The sequence below is a fragment of the Falco punctatus genome (genome assembly GCF_963210335.1).
Source record: "Falco punctatus genome assembly, chromosome: 12".
Classification (NCBI taxonomy): domain Eukaryota; kingdom Metazoa; phylum Chordata; class Aves; order Falconiformes; family Falconidae; genus Falco; species Falco punctatus.
Window position 1 is genome coordinate 11983447 of NC_137592.1, and position 26860 is coordinate 12010306.

A 26860-nucleotide genomic window follows, 5' to 3' on the forward strand; every position below is an offset into this window, starting at 1 on the left:
GCGGGTGTTACCTGCAGCTCCGCCCGCTCCGCCTCCCACTCGGCGCGCTCCGCCTCGAAGCGGCCCCACTCGTGCTGCAGGAAATGCAGGATGCCCGGCACGCTGTACTGAGCCCGGGCCGCCGACACCGGTGCGGCGGCTCCGGAGGCCGAGACCCCCCCGCCGCCGCCGGCGCCTCCCGCCGCCGCCGCAGCGGCCGCTGCCGCCGCCGCCTCGCCCGGCTCCAGCCCCGGCCCGCCCGCCGGCGGCGGCAGAAGCAGAGCGTTGTTGTTGTTGTTGTTGCTGAAGAAAACGCCGGGACCCGCTTGCTCGTCCATGGCCGGGCCGGGTCCGCCGCGCTCCCCGCCGCCGCCGCCGCCCCCTCCGCGAGCCGCCGCCCGCACCCAGCCGCGTCCCGGCAGCAGCAACAACCTGGGCGCGTCCCGCCCGCCGTCACCGCCTGACAGCCGCCCCCGCCGGCTGCTACGGCGGCCCAGCCGGGACAGCGCCAGAGCGCGGTTCGCCCGGCCCCTCCCGCGGCATTCTGGGAAGCGTAGTTGCCTGGGGCCGCCGCGGCGGGAGGGCGTCCCCCCGTCCCGTTCCTCCGCCGCGCTGCCCTCACCTCCAGGGGCGGCGCTGCAGCAAGCCAGCCCGTTCCCGGGGCGGGCCGCGGCAGGAGCTGCGGGCAACGCACCCCGGGGCCGGCCGGGCGGGCGGGCGGGAGGCGGCAGGGAGCGGCCCCGGCTGCGCCCGCGGAGCCGCGGCAGCGCAGGTGAACCGCCATCGCCCCCTCAGCGCAGGATGTGAGGGGCCCCGGCCCGCCGGCAGCCCGCCCTGGGGACAGGAACGGGGCAGGGGTCTCGCAGCAGCGCCCCAAACCCGGGTCAAGCCCAGCCCTTCCACCCTGCGCTTTTCTGTATCGGGCCTGTGCTGAGCTGCACCCGGGGTCGAAGCACTGGGAACTCTTAAATCCATCCCAAGGCTAGAGGGTTTTCTTGAAAAAATCATTAGAAATGCTGAAAAGGAGACCAAACCACCATTTTTAGGAATTACCGTGCAGCCTTTTCTGCGAGGAAATTGGGAAAACAAGACACTTGGAGGTAGGAGGGCCAGGCCCTGGTTGGCGGGCGCAAGCAGCCAGCAGCACTGCCCTCCCCTACCTCTCCCACAGGCACAGAAAGGCAAAGCCAGGCTTGCTTTCCACGCTACCCACACACTGACACCAGAGGCTTGCTGCAGAGACACAGCCTGCACCACCGAGAGGCTTTAGGACAGGCTGGGTGTCAGCGGGGTGTGAGCGATGGGGCAGGGTGCTGTGGGTGCCCAGCGCGGGCCCCGCACCCCTCACCGTGCCCCGGGAGCCGTGGGTGCTGCTGGCTCATGTGGCGCTTCCCCGTCCCTTGGCTGCTCTGGAACCGTGCTCGGCGCTCCTCACCCTGCCCTCGCTGGTGGGCAACCTCTTCCCGCTTTTAAAGAGGGAAAGACAGCTAAGGAAGGTTATGGAAAGTGCCAGAGAGCGGAGAGGAACAGGAGGGAAAACAGAGATGAGGGGCCGTGCTCTGGGGGACCTGGGCAGGGAACGCGGGTAGAGCAGGGCTCACCCAGAAAGGAAGGAAATGGCAGCGAGAGAGGAAAGACGTGGAGGGGAAATGGAGCAAACAAGCTTCATAAAAAAAGCACATTAAAAAGGCCACTAACAAGATGAAAAGGAGGGTGACAAAGAACAATAAGGACTATGGGCATTTCAAGTTATTTCAGTTTTTTTAATCAAATTAAATTCAATGCCAAAATACTATGTAAAACCACATGGTTATACCTTTAGTATCAGAAGCAAGCACAGAAGCAAATGAGGACTAAACTGGGGAAGGATGTATACAAATGAAGTTGTGCATGTTGTATACACGCAGCATACAAAGAAAAACCTCTCCCTTCTCTATCCCTCTACATCTATCTAGTACTATTTTCCATTCCACTTCTTTTTCTACCAACGACTTAGTTATGCTTGATTGCTACACACACCCCTGCCCCCACTTTTCCGAGTTTTCAGACATCTTGTAAACTACAGTCTAATCAAAACATAAAAAGAACTGAGATAAAAATTAAGGTAAATAAAACCTGATTATAGACAAAAAAAATTCCCACAAGCTGTTCAAAGTTTCCATCGAAGTCACTAGACTACCTGGGGAGGGAATCTACAACAGGGTATAAAGTTATTTTCTTAGTTTTACTTGCAAAATTTTTGTGTTCAGTTTTGTACTGAAAATGCTTTGTAATGCTGGAAACACTAGAAAGTGGAAATATTTTAATCAATTTAATTCCCGCTACACATACAATGACAAAAAAAGTAGTGAAATTACTTTCCTTTTCATGTACGGCATGTTGTTTTTACTTCCACGTGTATCTTTACTCCTGTAGGCCAATGGAACAGGACTTGCAAGTTAACATCTTTATGAAAACAAAAAAAGCTGAAAGATTAGAGTACACACCACTTGTTCTGTCCTCACTTTAGTACTGAAATATTCACTGTGAAATAAAAGCTTTTCAGATTTTATGTTAAATATTTTGCACACACCAGATGCAATAGGGCGAAAGAGCAATGTCTTGTCCTTCATTTTGCATAGGTACTCAAAGGGTCTTACAGGAAAAGAGAGACTAGAGTCAAGTGACTAGACAAAAGTAACAATCTACAAATATTTCAACCAACTATTAACCATATTCAATTCTATGTACTATCCCTTTGTTATATTTGAGTTGAAGTTGAATAAGTTGGTTTTATAATTGAAATTATAGTTGAAATACACTGGTTTTATAAAGTATCCAGAAAAACATGAGAGAAAACTCAACAGGCCTAGCTGAGGCTTCTAGTTACATGGCTTCTTTCTATAAAGCAAAATGTATAGAAAGATCCCAAGAGAAGCCCATAAATTCCAACAGCAGTGTCAAAAAGTTCATGTCAGTCAGTCTTGCATACACGAGAAAATACGTGGTTCTGCGCTCGTGCCAATAGGAAGGGTGAAGTCTGGCGGCACCCAGCTACCGGGAGTCACTGGCCCTGTGCTGCAAGGTTAGCGCAGCGCATGAGCTCTAAGGTCCAAAATCAGCGGACTCACTCAGATGTGACGTGAGCCATGTGCTTTTCAAAAAAGAAAAGCCTGGTAACGGAAAGGAAAACCGGAGGAGCCTGGCTCTCGCTTGTGTGCTGCTCCCTTAGTACCTGTGCAAAGCACTCCGTAATTTGGCTCAGCCAAATTTATCAAGGACTACAGGTAAGATCTATCCACTGAGACTAAAATCTTGCAGGAAGATTAAATACCTAGGAATCTGGACAAAGAGCAGAGCACTGAATCATCGTATTCAACCAGCGTCTGGCAGAATAGGAAGACTGCTAACACACAGCATTTCACAAGGGCCAAACTCTACACCTACAAAAATGCAGATAGCAGACAGTTCTCTATAAACTCAATTTCCAATGCATTCTTTAAAATTTATCTTAGAAGAGATAGGGGATTAGATTCTTTGCATCCTTTATTAATTTTCAAGCATGAAAACGGATCTGAAAGAAATATACACAACATAAATAAGGACAACTCATTAAGACAGCATGCTTGATCGTTCACCTTGAGAAAGGCTGAAAATTTTCAGTTCTTTGTTTTTTTTTTTTCATGCAAGCTGAAATGATCTACAAACCCTGACAATCCCCTTTTCCCTACTTTGTTTTTAAAAGGAAAAAGTGCATACTTCTACACTTGAAATTCTCCATGGTACGTGGTAAGTACTTCATAACGGCTTCCCCTCTTCCCTCCGTAGCCACTGTGTTGGTGTGTTGGCACAATGGTAGGGTAACAATCACCAGATTTCAAAAACCACTCAAAGGTTTGGGGTAGCTCTTAAAAATAAATAAAATTATTTAGTCAAAGAGAGAATAGGGTTTTTTGGTGGATAATTTATAACACAAATTCATAAATATGATCACATTCAATTTCCTAAAAATCTATACAAATAATAGTAACATCACTTCCCTTGTAATGCATGGATTTCAAGTAATTACACAAAGCTCCATTAGACAGCCTTTCACATACAAATTACACAAAATTACAGACATATATGCAGTAACACATCGGGGACAATGTAATGCTTCTGACTACCTAATGGTCCAAAAATAATAGAAGTAATTCAAAAAAAGCTGGTTTTCAGTTTAATTGTTGGGGTGGAATGTACTGTGGGTGGTGGTTGCCTAGCAGCTGCTTTTGCTTTGCTGGCCTGACTTGCTCGGACTGCAGTTTCTAGCCGTGTTTTTAATTCAGGAGCAGCTCCCATTACTGTCTTGAAAGCATGTGGGTAAAGTGGACCAATGTGCATTAGATTCTGAAGTGCAAATTCATGAAGATCCTTAGATGCTGTAGATGCAGAAGCAAAGGCATTTTCATTCAGTAAATAGGAGATCAAAGTGGGAACAAGAAGGGCAAGCAGCTGGACTCCTAAAAGCAAAAGGGAAAAAAAGGTAATAACCGTATCAGAGAAGAAAACAAAAGAAAATTAATTTTATCCGTTACTAGACTGATAAAGGAGTAATTTTGTTTTCAGAATTGTAATTAAAAAGTGATCAAATAAAAACCAACTGAAATGTAAATAGTTTCCTCTCCTTTGGTCACTCAAATCTTTCATATCAGGATTGTGTTTCAAATTTCCTCCTGACACTTCTTTAAAGATGCCTTTACACCATCTGATTGCAGATCATTGATAAAGAGATCGTAAGATGCAGAGTGCCTACCATATGAAAGGATTTCAAAGCACTTTTCAGGCAGACAGAAACATTATTCAATTCAATCTGAGTATCAGCTTCCCCAGTGTGCATAACAGAACCGCCATCGTAACAGAACTGCTATCGGTACAAAGTGTTGACGAAAAAGTCAAGGACAATCATTCTCCATTCTGGAAGGCTCCAATCCAAAAACCAAGCACTGCAGCTCTACTTGGGCTAGCATGACCTGATGAGGCCACAGCCCAAAATGGCACAGGGATGAAAAGGGTTTATCTTTGAAACAAAAAAGCAGCTGAACTTAAGCCACAGGGCTATTTTTTTTATCTAGCAAGGATACAAGTATGCCTTCAAAATGCATAATACGTGAATTGCAAATTTTAAGCTCAAAGAACTTAAACATTAATGGTAACTCATTTATCTAAGATTTTGTAGATTATTGGACTATTACTGATTTTCCCCTAAAGGTTTTGACTAAATTCATACTCATGAGGTCATTGCCTCCAGTCAGCATAAGCAAAAATCAGCTGTTTTGTTTCCTCATTCACTTCAGTTACTCTCCCATTTTACATGTGTTTCAAACAACTGTGCCAGAAGCAGAATGGGGCTCAAGAAAACATACATTGAGTGTTTTATCATCAATGAAGAGAAATACCAACAGGGAGCATGGTGGGGGGCAGGGGGCAGAGAACAGGGCCAGAGGACAATGACAATGAGAGACAAAAATCCCCCACAAAAACTGTAGTATTTTTACAAGGAATTTTATCAGCATTTAAAGCCAAGTGTCTGCAGGCTAAGCCTTCAGAAAATGCATTGTTTCAGTTAAAGAATAACTGATTTTAAAGATAAAGTATGAGCACTGTATTCTACCTACTGAAGCAAACAGGAGGTTCCACCTACAATCAAGATATTCTGACCAGTATAATTCAATTTCTTTGGATTTTTAGATAAACTTTGTTGAGCCAGTAGAAACAACCTGATAAAAGTGATGAGTCTGCTAAAATAAATAAAAGTTAACAATGGGAAAAAGTAAATTTAAACGGTGTGAACTACTCATTTCCAAACAGAAGAAAACATCACTCACTGCAACAGTTCGTGGCTAGAAAGTTTTTTCCTGCAATCACCAGCAACGAAAAAGCTACCGCATATCATACTGTATGTGCTATATGAATCCATGTATATAAAAGTTCTAGTACTAGAATTACAAAAGCACGTTGCACAGGCATGTTCTATTTGTGACTGTGCCATCAAGTTCCTTATGCAGGAGTTCTAATGTTCAATATTCCATTTTAGCATTACATATTTCTCTAGAAAAACTAAATACTTACTATTCTGCTCCTCACCAAGGGCAACCAACGTTTCAAGGACTTTAATTCCTTCCTGGACTGCTAACAGCTCCAGGTTGTTGTTCGGGCGGCTCCTTTCCACAGCTTTCAACTTCTCAACCATGATAGGGGCCAATGAATGAATATATGGAGTTGACAGGGCACGATTGGTGTGTTGGAACACAGAAAGCAGAAGCTGGTAACACTTGGCTTGAACCTAATCAAATCAAGGTAAATAGATCGTCCTGAAAGTTATTTGTTAACTCAGGGAATCCTAATAAACTCTTATCTATGTATGTGAGATACACGTAATACCAAGGGAAAAAGAAAAAAAGAAAAAAAAATATGGCTAAAGGGGAAGGAAACATACTGACTAAGAGGAAAGCAGCAACACAGCCCATCTGCTAAAATAATATTAATCCAGTTTTCAGTAAAAGGAAGGCCAGTTAGAAAGAACATGCAGGTACTACATAGCAGTAACAATATGAACTCAGAGAAAATAAAGGTATAGTTGATGTCATTAGTCACACAGGTCCACAGAGGACTACATCTTTCGGTCTCAGAACTACCAGCACTAATAGTAGATGTATCTGCAAATTCATGAAATTTTTCGGAAGCTATTCCAATCTCAGAAGGGTAAAATAGCCCATAAAAATGACTCAATTCGAAGTAATCTTATTGCTTAAACATGAGCCAAGGCTGTAGCCAAAAGTGGCAGGCCTGTCCATTCTTCCTTCTCATGCTCCTTCTTGTGCTGGTGGTGGCATAGGAGTAATGTGCCCATACTGTGAGCTGGATCACAGGAACCCTTTTCTTGTCTCCCACTTTCTTTTTCCCCTCCTCCCTCTCTTCTCCAGAAAGCAGGCATTATTAAAGTCAATATTTGGGAAAATGACTCACTGATTATCTTCTTTAGATAAAGTTACAAATTCATTTTATTTGGGTGTACAAAGATCTTCCTCCAAAATCCCACACAAATAATCCAAAACCTTTGAAACAGTAAAGTCCCACAAGAAATATGAGGATAAAACATTGCACATGCTTTCAAATTGCACTCAAGTCCGAACAGGGTGAGTTACTGAGCGCGTGCTGAACAGAAACATTCTAGAGGAAGTATTACTGAACACAGTGATCTGTGAGGAGTTCTGGGGATGACTGGAAACACAGATGTATAGATAAAAAATACCAAATAAAAATGACAGAGCATAAATACTAATAGTAAGAAAATAAAAGTTATGCAGCTCAGGTCACTGTTAATTCACTAGTATATGGCTGCAAGTTTTCTATACAACTCAATTTTTAAGGCCTGAACTAGTAACACTTCTAATACTATTTGTATGCTTTCTAACAGAGCTCCACAGAACAACATTTTCTCCTAATGCCTTACTCTGCATCATCTTCAACCTGCTTCAACAAATTATTCCTCTATCTCTCCATACCAGTCCAAATAATTCCCTTCCCTTTCCGTCTATGTTCTTTTAACTTTACTCCTTATTACCTGGTAAGATTATTAGCCTTCGAAATAAGGAGTAAAAATCTCTTTTCTTTGATGCAAGTACAATTCAAGTAAGTCTCACAACTGCATCTGACAGCAGAATTTCATCTGAGCTTCTTTTATTCCATCTATATTATATAAAACTTTTGAATATTCTGCATTCACAGAAGTCTATAAAAACTCCTATGAGATAAAATCAGGGCTTCTTCAAAGCGTAAGGCACCCTCTCATGTAAAACTTACCCATTATCATTGAGAGACACAGATCTCTCAACTGAGCTCCCTTGTTGGGACAGAATGAAATTGAGGTCACTAGCCTTCCAGTTATTACTATACATGGGATCTCACCTTTCAGACTTTTGCAGGTGGTAAGAGCTTTAAATCAAAATACTCCTGTATTTCTTACAATGCAGTATTTCTTTAGAAGAGTTATTTCCATAATCAGTTCAATGCTTTTAGCACTATCAGTATAATGCTTTTGTTACAAACAGGGGTCTAATTACTGCCCCCAACGAGTGGTTTATATTTAAAAAACTAGAATGAACACACAAGTATTATAGAGTATATGTTCCGCACATCAGCAAGGACAGTGGAAACAATTGGCTGCCATCAAAGCATTCTCTGTGAATTACAAAAATAGTGGCAAGTTCCAGCTCACTGACAGCTTTCCAGCAGGGTGGTGGGCAAAACCGTACATCCCTCGCTGTTCATGTGTTTATACAGAGCCTAGGGAGAGTATGACATAAAGCTTTCTGCTTAATACAACCGACGTAAAATTTTAAGCAGCTTTCCACCCAAAGTCAGGCTTCAGAAGGTTTTCACCGAAGTCAAGCTTCAGAACCAACTGAATTTTATGTCCACAACTTGAAAATACGAGCCTGGCCACAAAGAATTACTGATCTAAACAGCATTTTAAATGCCTCACAGGTGACCCTAAACACATCAGCATTTCTCGCATTTTTTTTTCTTCTCAGGAATCTCTGCAGCACTCACTGGTAGAAACGGCACGGATTTTTCTTTTTAGCTCCCACCTGCAGATCTGTACACCCACTCAAACAAATGGATGTGTACATGGCTGGAACAGTTCTGCTTAACTATACAGTGCATTAGCCTGCTTGAACAAAATCAGTCTACAACTTTTAACTTCCCTCTTGGGTGAGAAAATAATTTAGAAGATAATTCATAAAGACAAACCAAAGGGCACAAGTGAAATCAGGAGACAGATGATTCACAGTCTGTAGATGTTGATGGTGACCACAAAACTAACTTTTTGCATTCAAACCGAATTTTGTATTAACATGTAAAATAAGCACAGGTTTTGCACAAACAAATATAAAATTAATCAGAAATGTGGGCTGTAATTTTATCTATGGAAAACGGGGTTTAGTTTGTATTATAAAAGATCAGCATTAATGTACAAATGCCACCACGCTGTGGCAACCAACCTTTTCATTTGCTAACATTCCACATAGCAAAGATATTTTTTTTTCATTTGTAAAAAGCTGTAAGTCAAGAACCTGGCACAAGGTCAGGAACACAAATTATCTAGAAGCACTTGGTTTGGGCTGTTCTGCTCACTAAAGAGTTTCTATAATGCACTGTTGAAAATTCTACTTATTTTCACAAGCAGTACCTGTCTCTGAAGTGAAGACATCACAAAGCATTCACGAAATATGGTAGATATCAATTAGTTTTCATCAGCTATATATCATTATTATATATATCCTGTAGCATTATCTTACCCAAGGATCACAGGAATTCAGTGCACTTTTAAATCTGTTCATACATCCGTTTTGTAAAGACTGCACTCCAATTATTTCAGTGCTTGCTGACCAAAGGAACAGAGCAATAGCTGTAAGTATGCTTACTTCATCAAGAATAGGCTTAGAGGCTTCTGAAAAACAAAAACAAATACACTGTTAGCTTACTCCAGAAATGGTTTAGAATTTATTTAGCAAAAGCCAGTAAACACAGATCAACTCACAACGAGGAAATAAATGTACTTGACATTACTTGCAACTGCATACAAATACGCATCTACTTATTACAGAATCACTTTATCATTATTGACTGTGACTGACAAAAAGCTGAGAAACTCTATTCTAATAGTTGTTTTAATAAAGTTAAACCTTCTGAAACTTAAATATCAAGGAAAAAACATGCACACTTTCTCCAACCAAGTAATATTTTTTATTTTCAATGTGTAAACAAGGGAGGAAAAACATATTTTTTAGATTCTTTCCCCACTAAAAATATACATTGCTTCCCCCTCTCCTTGCTCTCTGCAGCTGATACAGCAGAGTAAGAAACTGATATCCAGCATGGCAACAACTTTTACTTAACATGAGGTTTCACATTGCAGACTAACTGCTCTGACAGCTCTGTATCACCAGTTAAGAACAGTCCTACTTTAACCTTTCCTGCTTTTCAGATAGTCTGTATTTGCCACTGTCATCCTTTTTTTCCTTGCACAAACTCTCAGTCATGAATTTACATCAACAGGGAAAAAAAGTTATATTTATAGATACTTCTTATTTTTTTAACGTGTGTGTGTGTATATAAAAGTACTGTTCTGCTGGATTTGTTGGCCAGATTGGTTCTGCTCCCCCTTGAGAGGCACAACGACACAGCAGATACACAGTCAGCAAAAAGAAAAACAGCATGACTGCCCTTTACAGATGTCAGCTAGGCACACTCAATTTGCTTAGCCATGATGTGAAACCTCACTTCCAAAAACTACTCCAAGCATTTTAAGTGACAATTTAAAAAAAAAAAAAATTTTAAATTTGTTTAAATTTTATTGAATTATGAAACTTGAAATCATAGGTAGTAGACCTTGCTTAGATTCTTCTGTGTGTGATGCGCCCCACTCCACAGGGGACTGGAAAAGGAAAACATACACTCTTGCAAGGAACTGAGAAAGATTTCGGAAGTCTGCAAAAAAAGCCTAAAGCAAGTTATGTTTCTGGAAAGAGGGACTGGGAAACCTTTGCAGTAACAAAAGGCTGGAAGACAAGAGCTGATGTGACAAATCAAATTAGAAGTTTGACTTGGTTAACACAAATCTACTGATCCTTCCCCTTCAGACATTTTCAGGATCATTTGTGATTACCTACTCACTCCCTATCTCTCACATGAGTAACTCCATTCAAGCCTCTCTTCATTCTCTCTATAGATGGCTCCTCGGGGATGTAATGGGATGTTTTTTGGCTGAACCACCATTATGTAAATGACAAATCTTTGTGTCTCTGTTTTTCTAACTACACAGCTGAGACTGTACATCTTTCTTGCTTTTTGAAGGGCAAGGCAAAGTACAAATGTGAACCAAGAGAAGTAGTCTGCAGTTCTCTAAAGAGACACAGTAGACATCCTGCTGGTGAGCAACAGGTTTTTTTTGGCAGGAGTAGAATGTTTTCTCACCACTGAAAGCTTGTAATGGTATTGTGAATATCCTACTCCAGTATGAACCTGGCCACAATTATCCCTTGCTGTCTTCACACTCACTCCCTTTAACACTCACTGTCATTAAGACTATATAAATCGTGTCAGCAAACACTTAAAAGACACACTGATTGCCATTTTTCTTGAGGTTTAATACAAAGCGTCAAGTTCCATGTACAGTACTGAATAATTACAGTTTCAGTAAAGACACCAGTTTCCCTACAAACACTGTTTTGGCAACTAAAATCTCCTTTCCTTTAAGCTATGGGGAGAGGAAAGGATGGGTGGAAATGATAGTTTGCTCAGGATTTGCCAACGTGTCTGGAGTTGCCAACAGTCACAGAAATTGAAGCATAGTCCAGGAAGTGAAGTGAATTCAGTTTGGAACACCTTTAGATTTTATTCAGCAGAAACATTCAGCAGATGTCAAAAAGACTGATCAATACCAGAAGGCAGATTTCCAAGTTCCAGAAACAAGGCACTAGCTGAAACTATGAAGACTGGTAAGGTCAGCCTCAGGAAAATGTAAAGCATGAAATAATCACATCAGAACAGTGTTCAAAATGGAAGAGGAAAGTCTGAACTAGTACAGAAAAATACCCTACGGAAAGGACCTTAGCAGCGGCAGGCTGCAAGGTGAGTTGCAAAAGGCAGAATTTATGACAGGAGGTTATGATCGACATGGTCTGTTTTCTTTGACAAACAAGGACAAATCTGGGACAGGAATCTTTTCTTAAAGCCAGTGCTGCGCTTGTCTTCAACACAACCTATTAAGTAACAGATCAGTTATGCTCCGTGCACTCAGGTCTTTCTCCCATTTCAATGTTACAAGCAATTCATCACTGCTTATAATCCACAACACTCGGCTATGAAGCCTATTAAATTACAGGCAGATAAAATACTTGCCTTTTCATTACAGCAAACCCCAGTTCTCTTTAATTTTAACTCTCCTGCACTGGGAAACCACTTACCAGGTTGAGAGTATTCCAAGATAGATGCCAGAGTGCTGCGGATAAGACCTGTCCATTGTTTCTGAGTTTCATCAGTCTTGACTGTTGGAAGAGTGACAATAGTTTTTATGCCTTGAAGAGCCGCACTGACTGGAGGTGGGACCTGATTATCTGCCGATTTTACTGCTGTTTCTTTCAATACTCTTGTAATCAGAAATAGGATAGTGGGTAAGATAGTCATACATCCTAACAAAAAATAACAATAAAAAAAGACAAAATAGAATTTCTTAAGTTAATTTCAACAATTGTGGTAGTTAACCTCTTTGGCTTTCCCAATATGGATAGATATGGCTAGGAGACAAAGGAGATACCAAGATAAACTGCAATTCAGGTAACAAGTAATACGTGCCATTCAATATTTTATCACCAAATTCATTCACCAGTGCTACTAAGTGTATTGTAACACAAGTCATACAAACAAACACTTAAAATGTCACTGTCAATTCAGGAATGACCATTCAGCTATTGAAGATTTGCCCTACATGGCATGTGATACATGGTATGTATCACATTGAACCCATCCAGGCTGTTAAGTATCTTAAAACAGGATCTGCCTATCACTAGGGTGCTATAAGGTAAACAACAGTAACAGGTCTGGAAACAAGTATTCAAACCGAGTCATGGCACTTTCCAAGGAAGCTGGTGTGTGGTACAAGCCCCAGAAGCAAAGTAAGAAATTTATCTGTCTCTCTCACATCCTGGGCAAAAGCTGTAGCTGACTGGCTATTCTACAAAGGAAATAAAATCATTCTCCTACTGCGCTGCTTTTCTGAAGAAATCAACGCTTATCTGTATGTTTTGTGCAGCCAGTCCTGCAGATGCAAGTTCCACGTACTCAAGAAATACTCGTCAGGTAACACATAACCTGACTTTAGACACATGGGAACTTTTTTAGAATGAGTTTCAATAATACATGCAGACTTTAATCCCCTGTAGGACTGAAGAAAGGGTGCTGTTTGGTTTAGGCATCTAATATCAATCTACAGGTTATGTCAGACAGTCAAGTCTGTTTCCACGTCTTTTCTGTGCCTCATTTTCTCCCATCTGTGGAAACACAAATCCCTCCATTTTCCTACTTCTGGGAATTCTGCAAGGATAAATACACTAAATGAAATAACAATGAATGGAAAGGACTGCTCAAGGTCATCTAGTCCAACCCCCTTTTTCAAAGCAGCAGTTCCTCTAGATCAGACTGCCCAGGATCTTGTCCAATGGGGGCTGCACGATGCTCATATTTTAAATAGAGAGGAAGAAATAAAAAACCCCACTTCATCACAGAAAGCAATGAATTCTCTTTGTTCACAGTTTCACTTACACCCAAAGGCTCAATTACGAAAAATGTTTGTGCATATACTATCCCCACCTCCCTACAGCTATTAGCTGGCTGCATCTTCTGGATGAGGAAAAATCCCAGCTCCAGCAGTCCCTGTAGCCTAACAATGGTTTCTGAGCTACTGTCACTGGCCACTTGCCAAACACTGGGAGTCATGCCTCCACTTCAGTCAACAGAAGTAGTACTGTTACTCTTTTTACCCACTCTCCCTTCTTGTCACTGCCTGTCCTACCCCCACCCCACCCCCACCCCCCCAAAAAAAAGGCCGGGGGAGAAAGGAAAGAGAATAAGGAATCCAATAAAAACAGTGCAGGACTCCAGATCAGCTAAAAATCAACCATTTTTTAAAGAACTGTAAGACACAGATTGTCTGTTTGAAGGCAGCCCATGTTGTGTCCTGAGCATGACTTTGTCCAGATACGTTATTTACCATGGATCTCATTAAGGGACCAACCTCTAAAATGTTTTATCTACTTCAGTGTGTGAAACTTCCCAGAGATCCATGAGACAACTCTTAAGCAATTTGTTCTCTGAAAAGCAAAACTCAAAGAGCACAGCTTCCCAAGCAATTGTGTCCTTTACCCCTGAACTCCACTCAAGTGCAATTACCCTAGTTTACACATATCCTTTGTGACAGTCTCCCTGGGCAGAAGAAAGCTCCATTTAGTTTAGAGTCACATTTGGGATGACTGACAGCCAACGGCTGCAAAACCAAGTGGACCACAGCTGAATTGTGCTTTTTTTTCTTCAGTAGGATTTTCTCTTTTCATCCAGCTGCTGCTTTTCATGAACTTCTCAGGAATTTAACTATCTCTGAGATGTCTGTGGTTTTTTATAATATGATTAAAATTGGCAAGAAGTTTCAAAATCATGAAAAAAGGGAAAAAAACAACACTATAAAGCCCACTTCCTCAGCAAACCTGCAGTACATATGCAAATTTAGACTCAATTTCCTTCAGGTTGCTCAGTGGAAAAGCTTGAATTCTTAAGTTTATTTTAGAACCTAAACATATTTTTCAAAAGATGACCCGTAAAGTACCCCATTAAAATATATTTACACTTTGCTCTTAGCATCATATGCGTACATTTCCCCTACAGTAACTACTCATACATACTTTGTCACAATACCTTACCTGCTGGAGAACACAGAGAAGGCAGGTCAGACAGTATAGTAACAGTGGCAGCCACAAGACGAGCACTGTCCTCAGAGAGGTGGGCCTTGGCAGCAACGTGACTTGGAGAATCTGATACTTTTGAACTCAGATGGGGCATGTGCCGTACTAGGATAAACATGAGCAATTCCATGGCCGCAAAGACCAGAGACTTTCCAGGCACAAGACCACCACTCTCACCTCCCTCTCCTAAAGCAAGAGGATTTTCTTTTTCCTGAATATCATCTTCATCTGAAAAAAGGAAAGAAATGTCTAAGGCAGCTGAAAGAAATCCCACACCAAAGATTACATGTAACACTCTTCAAAAAAGAAGTGAAAAATCAGAAGAAAAACTTGCTTCGCAGTAAGATACGACAAACATGGCTCATGTCAAGCTAAATGATTTAGCTAGAATGACTTAAAGGGGTTTCAAATGCTTTAGAAGTATTGTGATTGCAACAATACTTAATAAAAATCCTTCCAGAAATAGAAGAAAAAAAGAAGTAGTAACACTTACAGAAAATAAAAATGCAGCAATTATTTTGCATCTTTAAAACTGATCGAAAAATTAACAGCAATAACTGCAAAGTAAATAGGCATGGTCATTTTTTTTTTATTTAATAGCTATTAATTAAATGTTCCACCCTGCAAAATCTTGTTTCAGCCTAAATTGATTATGAAATAAGAGAACAGAAGAGCATTGTCGGATTCTATGTCTGAGTTCATGATTTCAGTGTATTCAGTTCAAAAAGTCTCTCTTTTGAATGGCAGCTTGGCCAGCTGCAGTCTTTCCTTCTCCCATTAAACAGCAACAGAGATTCAGTAAGTCAGAGCTGGCCTGCACCACCCCTATGGAGCCCTTATGAATTTAAATGATTAGTAGTGTTATATCACATTCACTGATTTGAAAAATGCAACTTACTGGGCCTACAGTAAACAATTCCATTAATTCATAAGAAGGAACAGAGCTTGCATTTTTAGCTGTGCTGGTTCCTCAAGTTCCAGCAAAATCCTCTCTCTGTTTTTATGCAGAAAATGGGCAAAAGCTAACAGTTGTGTTGTTGTTTTTTTTCCCAACAGTATATTGTGCCAGACTAAGATGGTAGTTTTCCTTAGCAAGAGAATATTCTCTGGGTTTTACTCTACTACTTCCAGGTAAAAGAAAACATGGCAGATCTAACCTAACCATAAACCAATGAGTGACCTGCCAGGCTGCCACTTGGAAACTAAACTTCCTGGCAAAGATGGAAACAGTACATCCAATGTAAGATTTTAAAAGAAATGGTGCATGGACGATTGAGCAGGGAGATGCTCTGTTAAAAAGGAAGAGGTTACTTAAAAGCAAAAGTAGCTTTCAGACTGATGCTAATACCTGTGTCAAGGATATTCTTATATAACATTGAAATAAAGTAATGAAATACACTGATGAAAAGCTTAAGCAAAACTGCCAGAAGCTGAAATATCATATGAGAAGAAGCAGGGATAAAAGAAGCAGGAATTAATTTTACTAAAGTTCAGTAAAGGGCAAGTAGAGGCACAGGATCTATGTGTATCAACTCATCAGAGAATCTCAGAAAAAAATAAGTTGAAAAGGACATCCATAAGTCATCCAAGTCCAATCTCCTGTTCAAAACAGGGCCAACATGAAAGCTAGGGCAGGTTGCTCAGGGCTGATCTAGTTTTGAGTCTCCAAGCACGGAGATGCCACAACATCCCTGGGCACCTGTTCTGCCACTGCACCACTCCCACGGTGACAAATTTTTTCCTTGTATCCCAACTGGATTTCCATTGCTGCAACTTGTATCTGTTGCCTCCTGTCCTTTCAGTATAGTCTGGATTGTTCTACTCGTTAAATCTCCTTTAAGAAGGGGGATTGCTAGTCTATCCTACGTTAACCCTCTCTTCTGCAGACTAAACTAGTTCAGCTCTCAGCCTCTCCTCGTGTGTCACATACTTCACCACCCTAAGCAGCTTAGTGGACCTCCACTGGACTTCCTTTGTTGACAACTCTTACTCAAGAGGAGGGTGAAGGGTGAAGAAAAGTCGACACTGCTCCAGATGCATCTTCACAAGCTCAAGTTGAAAGGACGATCATCTCTCTTTACCTACTGGCCGTGCTTTTCTAATGCAGCCCAGTTATTCCATCCCAGATCCAAGATACTGCATTTGTCTTTGCTGAACTTCAGCAGGTTCTCGGTCCTGCAGCTCAAGATTCCCCTGAAAGGCAGCACTGCCCTCCAGTGTATCCACCACTTGTACAATTTGTTATCATCCACAAATTTGCTGTCCTATCATCCAGGTCATTATTGATGATGTTTAACAGTAGCAGACCCAATACTGAACTCTGAACGAATCCCAGGTGCAACCAGCTGCCAGTTAGACTCAAATCACTGAACTCAATTCAAGCACTGCAGCCCAGCCAGTCATTCTCCATCTCTCCAATATGACAATGATATTATGGGGTACGGAGTCAAAAGCCTTGCAAAAGTCAAGGTAAACAATATCCACACCACTCCCCCTTCACCCAAAGCCAGTTATTTCATCACAGAGGGTAATTAGGCATTATTTTTCCTTGGTAAGTCTGTGCTCACTGTTTCAAATCATGTTCTTCTACTTCAGGTACTCCGAAGTGGTTTCCAAGAGAAGTTATTCCAAATCTTTCAACATACACTGTAGGCTTACTGGCATGATATCCCAAACCCCACCCCACATCTTTGCTTACTGAAAGTTAAGACCTAGCATCTATTTTTTGCCATTCACTGGAAAGCTTTCTTGAGCACCAAAGCTTTTCAAAGATGACTACAGCAGCCTTAGTGTCATCAGTCAGCTCCCACAGATATACCCCATCTGGTCCCAGGGCACGTCCAGCTTTTACCTAAGCAGTCCCTAACCTGATGCTCATCTACTTTAAGTGGATTCTCTCCCCTGAAGTTGCTCACTAGACACAGAGACACAGGAGGACTAAGCAAAGGAAAACGCAGTGCCTCAGCTTTTCCCCCCTCAACGTGTTTTGTCATTACATCACCCAATCCATTCAGCAGCTTGTTCAAACTTCCTTGGGTTTTTTGCTGCTTTTATAGATACACAAAAACCCTTCTTGTCACACTTGACATTCACCACCAGTCTCAGCTCCAGCCAAATTGTGATCTTCCTAATTCCACTTCTCCAAACCTGCGCAAACGTCTTCAGTAGTCTTCCTGGGCAGTTTGCCCCCCCTTCCACAATCCATACTCTTCCTTGTTATATTTGAGATTGATCAGGAGTTCCCCTTCAGCCAAGTCAGCCTCCTGCCATGCTTATTTGGCATCCTGCACTTTTGGATGAACTGGCTTTTGTCACCGAAGATGAACCATGTCTTTTTCCTTTGCCTGCCTAGGAAGCTTACCCCAAGATGTCCTTTGTAAGCTCCCTGCACAAGCCCAGGTCTGCTAAGTCAGGACAAAGGTTTTGCTCTGCTGCCTGCTTTCTTCACTTCCTTACGATCGTGGACTTCACAATCTCACAGCTGCTACAGCCACAGCTACCATCACCCTTCACAACCACTTCTTCTGTATTAGCAAGGAGCAGATCCACTGAGCACCTCCTTTATTTGGGCTGTCCAGCATGCAGGCTGAAAAAAATCCTGTGCCTAATATACTTCTGAAAGCTTCAGTTTGTTAGCATCCTGTAGTGTTGCCCTTCCAGCACATGTCTGGGTGGTAAGAGTCTCTTGGGAGATTCCCACAGCTTGTGATTAGAAGGCTTCTTCCAAGTTGGTTTAATATGGCCTTCACCCACCTCCTCTTCTTGATTAGGCAGTCTGCGGCAAACAAGAAAAGAGTTCCTAACTGGTATCACCCTTTACTTCCTCTTAGTGCTATCAGTTTTGAGCTGTCAAAGACGGATGGCTGGCCCTACCTACCCTGACAGCTTGTTCCTCTTCTCTTGCCAGATCTCTACAGTGTTCTCCAACCAGACTTCTGGAGATAAAGCCTTTTGTTGTGGAAGTCACAACCTTGCAGCTTCTACCTTTATGCAAGTCTCGTCCTCCAGGGCTGTATTTTCAGCATAGCCTATGGCCGTCCCTCCTTCCACGACACATGGGGTTTGGGCTCCTGAACCTGCAGGATCTCTATGAAGAGCATGTCATTCTTCCATTTGCCTTTCCTGACACTACACAGTGTGCTCAACTTCACATCTCACAGGTAAGGCAAATGTCACCTTCAGCTCTGGCTGCACAGAGAAGCACCTGGAAAACAGTCACATCAGGATTTTCGTCTGAATTTCAAGCCAGCTCATTAGACCTCTGATGTGCCAGAGGTGATTGTTGCTCGGTCAGCAGATTGTGTCTTGCTCTATGTCACTGCCATCATTATGCTGACTCTACCAGTCTTGTATAGTCTTGAGCAGCACTTCTGGGCGGCATGAGCATGCTTTTCCATGCCAACTGCCTTGCTCCTGTTTGCACACCCTGTTCCAAGAGCTCCTGGTTGCTGACAATGCCCTGAATGTCAGTGAAGTAAGAACCCAGATGCAAGTCAGCTCCACTTCCTGGCAAAATCTCCTGGACCCGTAACTTTTCACACTGGTTCCAGTAGCAGTTCACTCACCCCATGAATGTTAGTTGTGCCAGGGATGTGTACCACAAGACCCTACACTGGGGGCTGAACCACTAAACTTCACAAAAAAGGTCAATGAAATGCTAAGGAGGCAGTCAATAGAGAAACATCAATGAAACTGAGCAAGGTATTAGTAAGACCTGAAGTAGTGTGCTGGGTATTACTTTCATATTTACAAAAAATAAGTGAAAAGCATGACATGAAGAGAATAACCTCTAGAATGATCAGAGGAAGAAAACCTACTTTTTACAAGAGTTAGGAATCAGCAGGTAGGATTATGAATACATCAAAAGTATCTGTGGAATACACAGCATTTTCCTCCTCAGTGTAACCATACTCTAATATATTTGAGTTCCTTTCCCAATATGAAAACCTGTTGCTTATTTACTCTGCAAAGCAAGCCGTGTTTTCAAAATCTTACTTAGGGTGTTCCTTTTTTCCTGCAAATAATCTTGAGCTGCTCTTACTATCTGCTGGACAACTCCTGTAACCAGTAGCTGGACAGAAGGAGGATCCCAGGTCAGGAGGAGTCGGTGAAGCACACTCAAGAGTTCAACACCAAGGAGCTTGAGCAAAACAAAATACATATTAGAAAAAATAATTAGGACTTAACAATTCCTAATTGTTATGTCACTTGCATATGATGAGCAAATATTTTTCTCACACAAAAATAATTACAGGTTTTGTAATCATCGCAGATGAAAGACCAAGACCTAGAAAAAGCTGATTGTTACAACATGCTCATACAGTACCTGATCCTCTGCAATATGGATCCTGGCACAAGGGGAATCCAATAAAGTATGAAGTGCTTGTAAACAAGATGTAACATGCTCAACAGGCTCCTCAGGTCTTGGGGAACACAGAAACTGTATACTAACACCTGAAAAGACCAATAATTAAAAAGAATGTTCACGTCATCCTAAAATCAAGTTTGCTTTTTTAAAATTTCTTTAAGTATAGGCAGGTTCTTAACAACTTTAGAAAGACACAAGTTCTTCTCAATTATTCTTCCCTCAAAGGAAAAGAGTTTATGTATCAGAAATAGAATTGTTTTTGCTTTCTCTTCTGTATCATGTCTTCCCCAAAATTGACGGGAAAAAATAATAAACAGTGACAGCAACCAACTTCAGAGTACTAAATGGAAATTCATACTTTGTTCTAAAGATCTGTAAGTCAGACTTATGAATCCTTCAATTATAAACTGAGTTTTATTTTATTGAACTCTTTTAAAAATGTAAAGATAACTGAGATAAAGTCAAGCCTCAAAAATTATGCAATATTCATATTATACATATGGCAACCTAAATCTGGTTTTAAATATCTGTAATCTCAGAAAACTGTTGGCATTCCTCAGAATAAGTGATCACATCCTCCTCTTAAAACTGTTAAATAGCAACAAAAGGAAACAGTGAGTGCTATTCACTGATGTAAAAATTACTCCACAAGTCTTGTCAAAATATCGGTCTCTACTGAAATGTGTTTTTCTGAGGGTGTGTATTTTAATTGACCTTACAGCTTTTGTGTCTTTGAAGCATAACATTTTGTATCCTCTGAACTATATTACAGTGTAGAACAGTTCCTACTCTGTTTATTCAATTACATGAATAAACTAGATATACAACTTGTCTATAAAAATCACAATAACCACACCGACAAATACTGTCAAAGCTATAAAGAACACTAGAAGCAGAGAGATAGAGAGGAGGAGACAGAGATATGTTGAAACATTACTGTCCAGACACATGATGCATTTTAAACTTCCTAGATTTCAAGCAAAGTATCTTTTCTTATTCCCATACCATTTTGTACCATAACGTGCTGCTACTGAACTCTAAACTTGTAACTCTTACCCAAAATTAAGTGCATTCGATCTTTGTTTATCTCCAGTAAAGATTTAGTGGTAGGTGGAGTTCCAGGTGTCTGGTTTAACGTAATGGACATGGCACGTTTCTGTGCATTGGGTATGGCTGCAGCAGTCTCTTCTGTTGACTCTGAAGCATTAAATCCTGTGCTGTTTAGCCAAAGTGCCACTGCATGTAGTATGGGAGCCCAGGAGTTTCGGTAATGCAGCCTAGCTGTATCTATTGTTTCTGGAGTGTAAAATGCTCCCCCTGTTAAGATTAACAAAGCAAAGTTCTGAAATTCTCTGCAAATTATAGACAAAAAGCATGTACTCTTAATTTATTATTTTATTGACTTTGGGTGTGTTTGATCATGTACGTATTCAGATGTAATGCAGTGCAGTCCAATTCTCCTTGTGAAGGAACAACATTACTACCTCTCGTAAGAAAGTGCAACAGCCACAATGGAACAGTAAGCAGAATGCAAGAAAAGCAGGCAAAATCAACAGGTTTTGCAGCATTTTTCATATACAACACTTATTCTTAACTCAGTAAAATATTGTAAGGCAGCACCCACTCTAATCTCAAGGGCTATGTTTTTCTTATAGTAAACCTTTTCTTATATTTGATATCAAAGTATTAGAGGTATAAAAGTATTCTTAATTCTACAAAGACATAGCTTTAATGATCTCTGACCCAGATAAAGAATATCTTCATTGCAGATTGGAAGGGGAATCATTGAAGACTGAAGACGCAAACTTCAAACATACATTCCTATTACACATAGACAGAAATCTATCACTTGCATAAAAAACGTGCCTGCCAAGTAACTTATGGAATAATTCTGAAGTCTCAGCTAAGGGTTTCTTTCTGTTTTTCACACCACCACAAGAAGAAATTCCAGTGCTTACCATCTGGTGGAAGCTGGGTAGCAAATTCAGCTGGTAAAGTTAAAAGAGCATAATCTTTCAGTGCAGCTAGCCAGAGACGGCTAAGTGCAGGCAGTTCAGGCTGTACAAGTGTTATCAAACTGTCTGGTGGCAATTCGTCTACGGTACCAAAATCATCCTCATCCTCCTCTGCGCTCTTTGAAACACGCTTTGGTTTGGTCTCTGCTTCTTTCTTAATTTTCATGGCAACCACATACACCTAGAAGAAAAACAGATATGAAAGTACATGCTGCAAGATCCTAAAAAGAAAAAAAAAAAAAACCAGCCTTGCCCAAAGTAACAGAATTCCATACAAGGAAGCCTTACCAGAAAATTACTGGGAAAAGAGGTTTGCAATACTTAAATTTTAAATATTTTTTCTTTTACTTCTACTAGTATATAACACTTAAGAGGCATAAATGGCACTTTCCTAAAACAATCTGGCTACACACTCTTTTTCTTAAGAAGTGTTAATTACTGCTGATCTACACAGCCATACTGATTTAGTTAGATCAATGCATCCTTATTGCAAAGATTTCTTTGACCTACATTAGATAATTGCCACTTTCTGGGAGCAGATTAGGCAACATGAAGGCATGAAAATGGCTTTAAACGTGTTACATGAATACAAGAACATTATATGTTTGCCTTTGATAGACGCTATGAGAGGATAAAAGGATTTTCAAAAACTTAGATAAATATGGGAATAAGCAGAAATATCAGAAAAATACAGTAAAAATACACCATTTTTAGAAAAGAAATAGGACAGAACTAAGTGTCATCACACAACAGATGCTCAATATGCTCAATACCAAAGCTGAAAATTACAGTATGGGGTGATTAACATTACACTGCTGAAATGTTAATACTTTCCTTTGTAATTTCAAAAGTAACTTTCACGGAAATTTAATGAAAAAAACCCACAACACAAACCTTTAAGCACTACACTAAGAGAAACAAAAATACCATTTGTGTAGTTATATGTAGAGCTCTATAACGTACAAGTAACATTTCAGGAATCCAGACAACATAAGTAATACTAATTCTGTCTTTTGTAAATACTTGGAGATTTCTGATATTCCAGGTATTTCCTACCAATAGCTACATTAAGCCCATCATTTATTACAAACAATTTGACAAACTCATAGTTATTTAACTGCAATATTTTCCCAGAATATATTTTAAGGTTGTTTGGGGTTTTTCGTTTTTGTTTGTTTGTTTGTTGTTTTTTTTTTAATTTTAAAAGCAGTAAGATGGGATGGAAAATCAAAATCTGATAGGGTATGAGTGTATTTAATAGAGAGAAGTGCAGCAAAATCCAAGAAAACAAAGAACAACCAAGCCTCACTGTAAATATGGATCAACAGAATGGCAGAAAAAGGAACAGAGAAAGATACAGAGATGAAAACATCCCAGGAGTGGTATTGCAATAGGTAAGGAGGAGGGCAGGTGCAAGGCTCACTGCACAGCCAGTGAGGTCTGAGGCTGCTCTTACGCTGCAAAATCTTTTTAGACTTCTAAAGCTTTAATGGTCACTATTTACCTCAGCCCACGCTTTCAGAACTGCAAGTTTTTCCATAGTAGTCGCACTCTCTCGGTAAAGCTGGCTAGAAGATCCCTTTCCTGCTTGCACTTTATCCAGGGAAGAGACAAGAAGGTTGTGAACTCGACGGAGATCATTCAGGTCACTTACAACCCCACTTCCTATCCAAGCGCTACATACCTAGACAACAAAGTTTAGAATAATTCTAAACTAGCAAGAAAACCAACAACCTTATAAAAGAAAAATAATAAATAAATAATAATAAAAACCCCCAACACCGAAAACAACCACTACAAAAACACTTAGCAGCTCTCTTCCTGCTTAATATAAAATCATTCTGAGGTTTTCTTTTTTTTTCCTCCCCATCCATGGTAGCAGAATTGCTCAGGTGAGCTGTTACAAAGGCTGCGTTTGCAAAGCATATTACAAGGAGACTTAATAGATACATGGAAAATATTTTAAATAGTTTTTTAATCCTCCATAAAGAGGTAATAACAATGTTTTAATTCTGTTCCCAAGTGTCTGGTCAAATCATTCAAGTCATTGCATTCACTGTGAAGAATATATTGCACAGCAATCGATACAAGTACATCTTTAAAACCTCACATCTCTCAAATTACATACTAAGGCTCCATACTAATAAGAAGCTTTCAAGATCTAGAAATGTGTGAAATAAAAATCTTTAAACAACTGGGCTCTGATCTGGAACCATCAGGTCTAGATCTAGAACAATCAACAAGAGACATGGTGGACAGACAGTTGGATGTCTCCCCACTTTTCATTTTAATTAAATGGACTGAAAGAGGTACTTAAAATACAAACATCATACAGATCAGCTGCTCCTATCTAATGCTATACATTGGCATTCATCCTCTGAAACATTTTCACGCCCAGGCATAATGCAGGCAAAAAAATAATTCTGGTGCAGCTGCTTTTCTACAATAGAAAAAGGGACAACCTCTTTCAGAAGAGCTGCTTTGATTCTGGTGGTGATTCCACAAAGACGAGGAACAGAAGCAAAAAAACCCACAGAACTCAAAGCAGTTCAGGTTTTACAAAGGTTTTTTTCATGACATTTTTGTCCTATCTCCAATTTATTCGTTTTGCTTTTAGAGAACCAGTTCCATGAAAGCCTTTGGGGAAGGGCATTTTATGATCTAGAATGATGGACATACTTAAAATAAACACAAAAAGTATCCCAAAGGTGCACCAGACCAGGCTGCTGAAAATCTGTCACAAATCCTTAATTCATTTACAGTAGGACTAAGACCAGCTTCGCTCTCGCTGCTGGGCAAGTCAACAGATGTTTCAGTAATGACATAAAACTGTAGCAACACCAAACTCATCCAGTGCAGCTCATGTCCATCCATGTAACTTCTAGAGAGTTTAATTCCCAAACCTCAGCTCCAACCATTTGACCCTGTAAGTGCACACATCCACTTTGAAACTGGTTGAACAGGAAGATGTTGACAAGTTATAAGGAGTGTGCATGTTTTCACACAAATTGCTTCTTCATCTAGCTTTAAATGCACAGAAACATTCTGTAAGGTGAGATGAACATATTCTTTCCTATGTATAGGTACCAAATTATGCCCTATTTGATCTATCCTTACAATTTTTGCTGGAAATGGAGAGTATAACACAACACAAAATCACGGTTCTGCTGGACCAAGATTTACTAAACAAAACTCACATACACCAAGTTATAATTTTAAAACTGATGTTTGTTCCCTAAAAGGACTTCTTCACTTCTGAGGAACAAAATACATTACTAGGCGATTCCAAAGTTGTTGCAAAAACATCACAGCTTAGTAGGTTTACAAAATTTGGCAACCCTTTGCTGCTACTTCTCTTCTGCATCCTTCTTTGAAAGTGAAGGAAAAACAATTTGGCTTATACTATCTGAACATTTTCCTCTGTACCTGGCAGGCCTTTGCAATTATATCAGATGGTGTATCTTGGGAAAAAGCTGGCCTCAGAGCAGCTCCAACCTGTTGATAGAAAGAAAAATTCCAAAACAACAGTAACACAGCATTCTTCATCTTGCCCTGTTTAAGGCTAAAGCACATATACAGAACAAGCAAGACAAGATTGCCAATTTTGGCATTATAGTTACACCCCAAGCTTATCCTTGAGGTCTAGCAGCCATTTGCAATAGCATTCCTTAAACAAAAAAATTGTAAACCAGTGTTTTCCGGCCTGCCCACTGTCTTTTTAAGCCTCAACTACCTTTGTCAAATATGTGGTATTATATCTTCCTTCTGTTAATGAGTAACTTTTTAATCGTTAAAGTATTATGGGTGCAATTTATGCTAAGGCTCAAGAAGCCAATGACTTTTTGATGTGCAAAGGATGTGAAATGAAATGCTTATAGTTGGATTTGCCTCAAGTTCCCAAAACGACAAAAAAGCCTTTTAGGCAGCTGTTATAAGGCAGCATTTTTCTGAAACAAAAGGAACCAAGTCAAAGAGAGAGAAGCAATGGTTACAGCACTACAGAAGGAAAAAGAAAAAGGCAGGAAGTGAAAAGGATGAAAGCTGCCTTTAAAAAGCACTTGCAAAGATTTAGAAAACACAGTGAAGACAAAAGACATGAAAAAGTTAAGCTATCCAACAACATAAATCAGTAATACCCCAAAATAAATCTTCCAGCTTCCAGCTTCCCATTCCTATACTTTTGTAGTCTTCATTTAAACTGAACTATATTCATTAATTCCCAAGAAAACAGATTTATTAGGTTCAATCTGGAACTCAATCAGCATTATTTCCCAATTCCTAATTCTACAAATGAAATGCTACTCTTGCCAAAAGTGAAATGTAACTTGTAATATTTGGCTTTCAAGAATCAATAGCCACTGAGTTTTCACTTTTGTCAGCTACTAAATTGCAATACATAGGAGAGATACAAAATAAATTTAAGAGGTAAATAAAGTGTCTCTTCAGTACATTTTCACACACAAAACTCTCTTCATAGGTCTTTTGAAGTTACAAAATGCTCTCAAAGCTAATACTGTCATATTGGCATAAATATACAATTTCTGAACTTATAAAGGAGGTCTCACATTAGCCTGATACTGCTCCAGTATCACATGGCCTGGGAACTCTGGCTCAGGAACCGATGCAAATTTCTTGATAATATCTTCAAGAGCTTGAAGACCCGCCATTCGTAACTGGTTGCTGTGATCAGTTGCAGCCATGAATGCCATTCGAATAAGGTCAGAGAGATGGAGTACTAAGAAGTCATCTTAGAACAAACCAGAAAGGACTATTTAGTAACTTAACAGATAGCTAACATCACAGCTATTTGTATCAGTTTCCTCTTTGACATGTACAAATTCTATACCTATTCTTTTTCAAAGGTCCACATTTAGGGTATGGAAGAAGGCAGAAAAGCATGTAACCTATTTTTCTGTCTTCCCCCAACCCACTTTAAAGTGATACAAGGGCTTTTATTCCTA

At 40.4% G+C, this 26860-nt stretch overlaps 2 protein-coding genes across 11 annotated transcripts in view; both read right to left on the reverse strand.

The window, feature by feature from the left end:
• STRN (striatin) overlaps positions 1-1626 on the reverse strand; it is a 74519-nt gene extending 72893 nt beyond the window's left edge. For all 4 annotated transcript variants that reach the window (XM_080408928.1, XM_080408927.1, XM_080408926.1 and 1 more), the window contains exon 1: positions 12-1626. In XM_080408928.1, coding sequence (XP_080265054.1) covers positions 12-317 — 306 coding nt within the window. In that variant the 5' untranslated portion in view covers positions 318-1626. The remainder of the gene's footprint in view (positions 1-11) is intronic.
• A 1860-nt stretch (positions 1627-3486) lies between these two features.
• Positions 3487-26860, reverse strand: part of HEATR5B (HEAT repeat containing 5B) — a 57465-nt gene continuing 34091 nt past the window's right edge. For 5 of the 7 annotated variants that reach the window (XM_080408916.1, XM_080408917.1, XM_080408915.1 and 2 more), the window contains 12 exons: positions 26465-26646; positions 25326-25394; positions 23404-23583; positions 21843-22080; positions 20941-21201; positions 19843-19970; positions 19512-19656; positions 14475-14744; positions 11970-12194; positions 9300-9451; positions 6067-6280; positions 3487-4457 (listed from right to left, as the gene is read on the reverse strand). In XM_080408916.1, coding sequence (XP_080265042.1) covers positions 4153-4457; positions 6067-6280; positions 9300-9451; positions 11970-12194; positions 14475-14744; positions 19512-19656; positions 19843-19970; positions 20941-21201; positions 21843-22080; positions 23404-23583; positions 25326-25394; positions 26465-26646 — 2369 coding nt within the window. In that variant the 3' untranslated portion in view covers positions 3487-4152. Of the gene's footprint in view, positions 4458-6066; positions 6281-9299; positions 9452-11969; positions 12195-14474; positions 14745-19511; positions 19657-19842; positions 19971-20940; positions 21202-21842; positions 22081-23403; positions 23584-25325; positions 25395-26464; positions 26647-26860 lie in introns of those variants that run through there. The other 2 variants (XM_080408918.1, XM_080408919.1) reach the window with 2 other exon arrangements.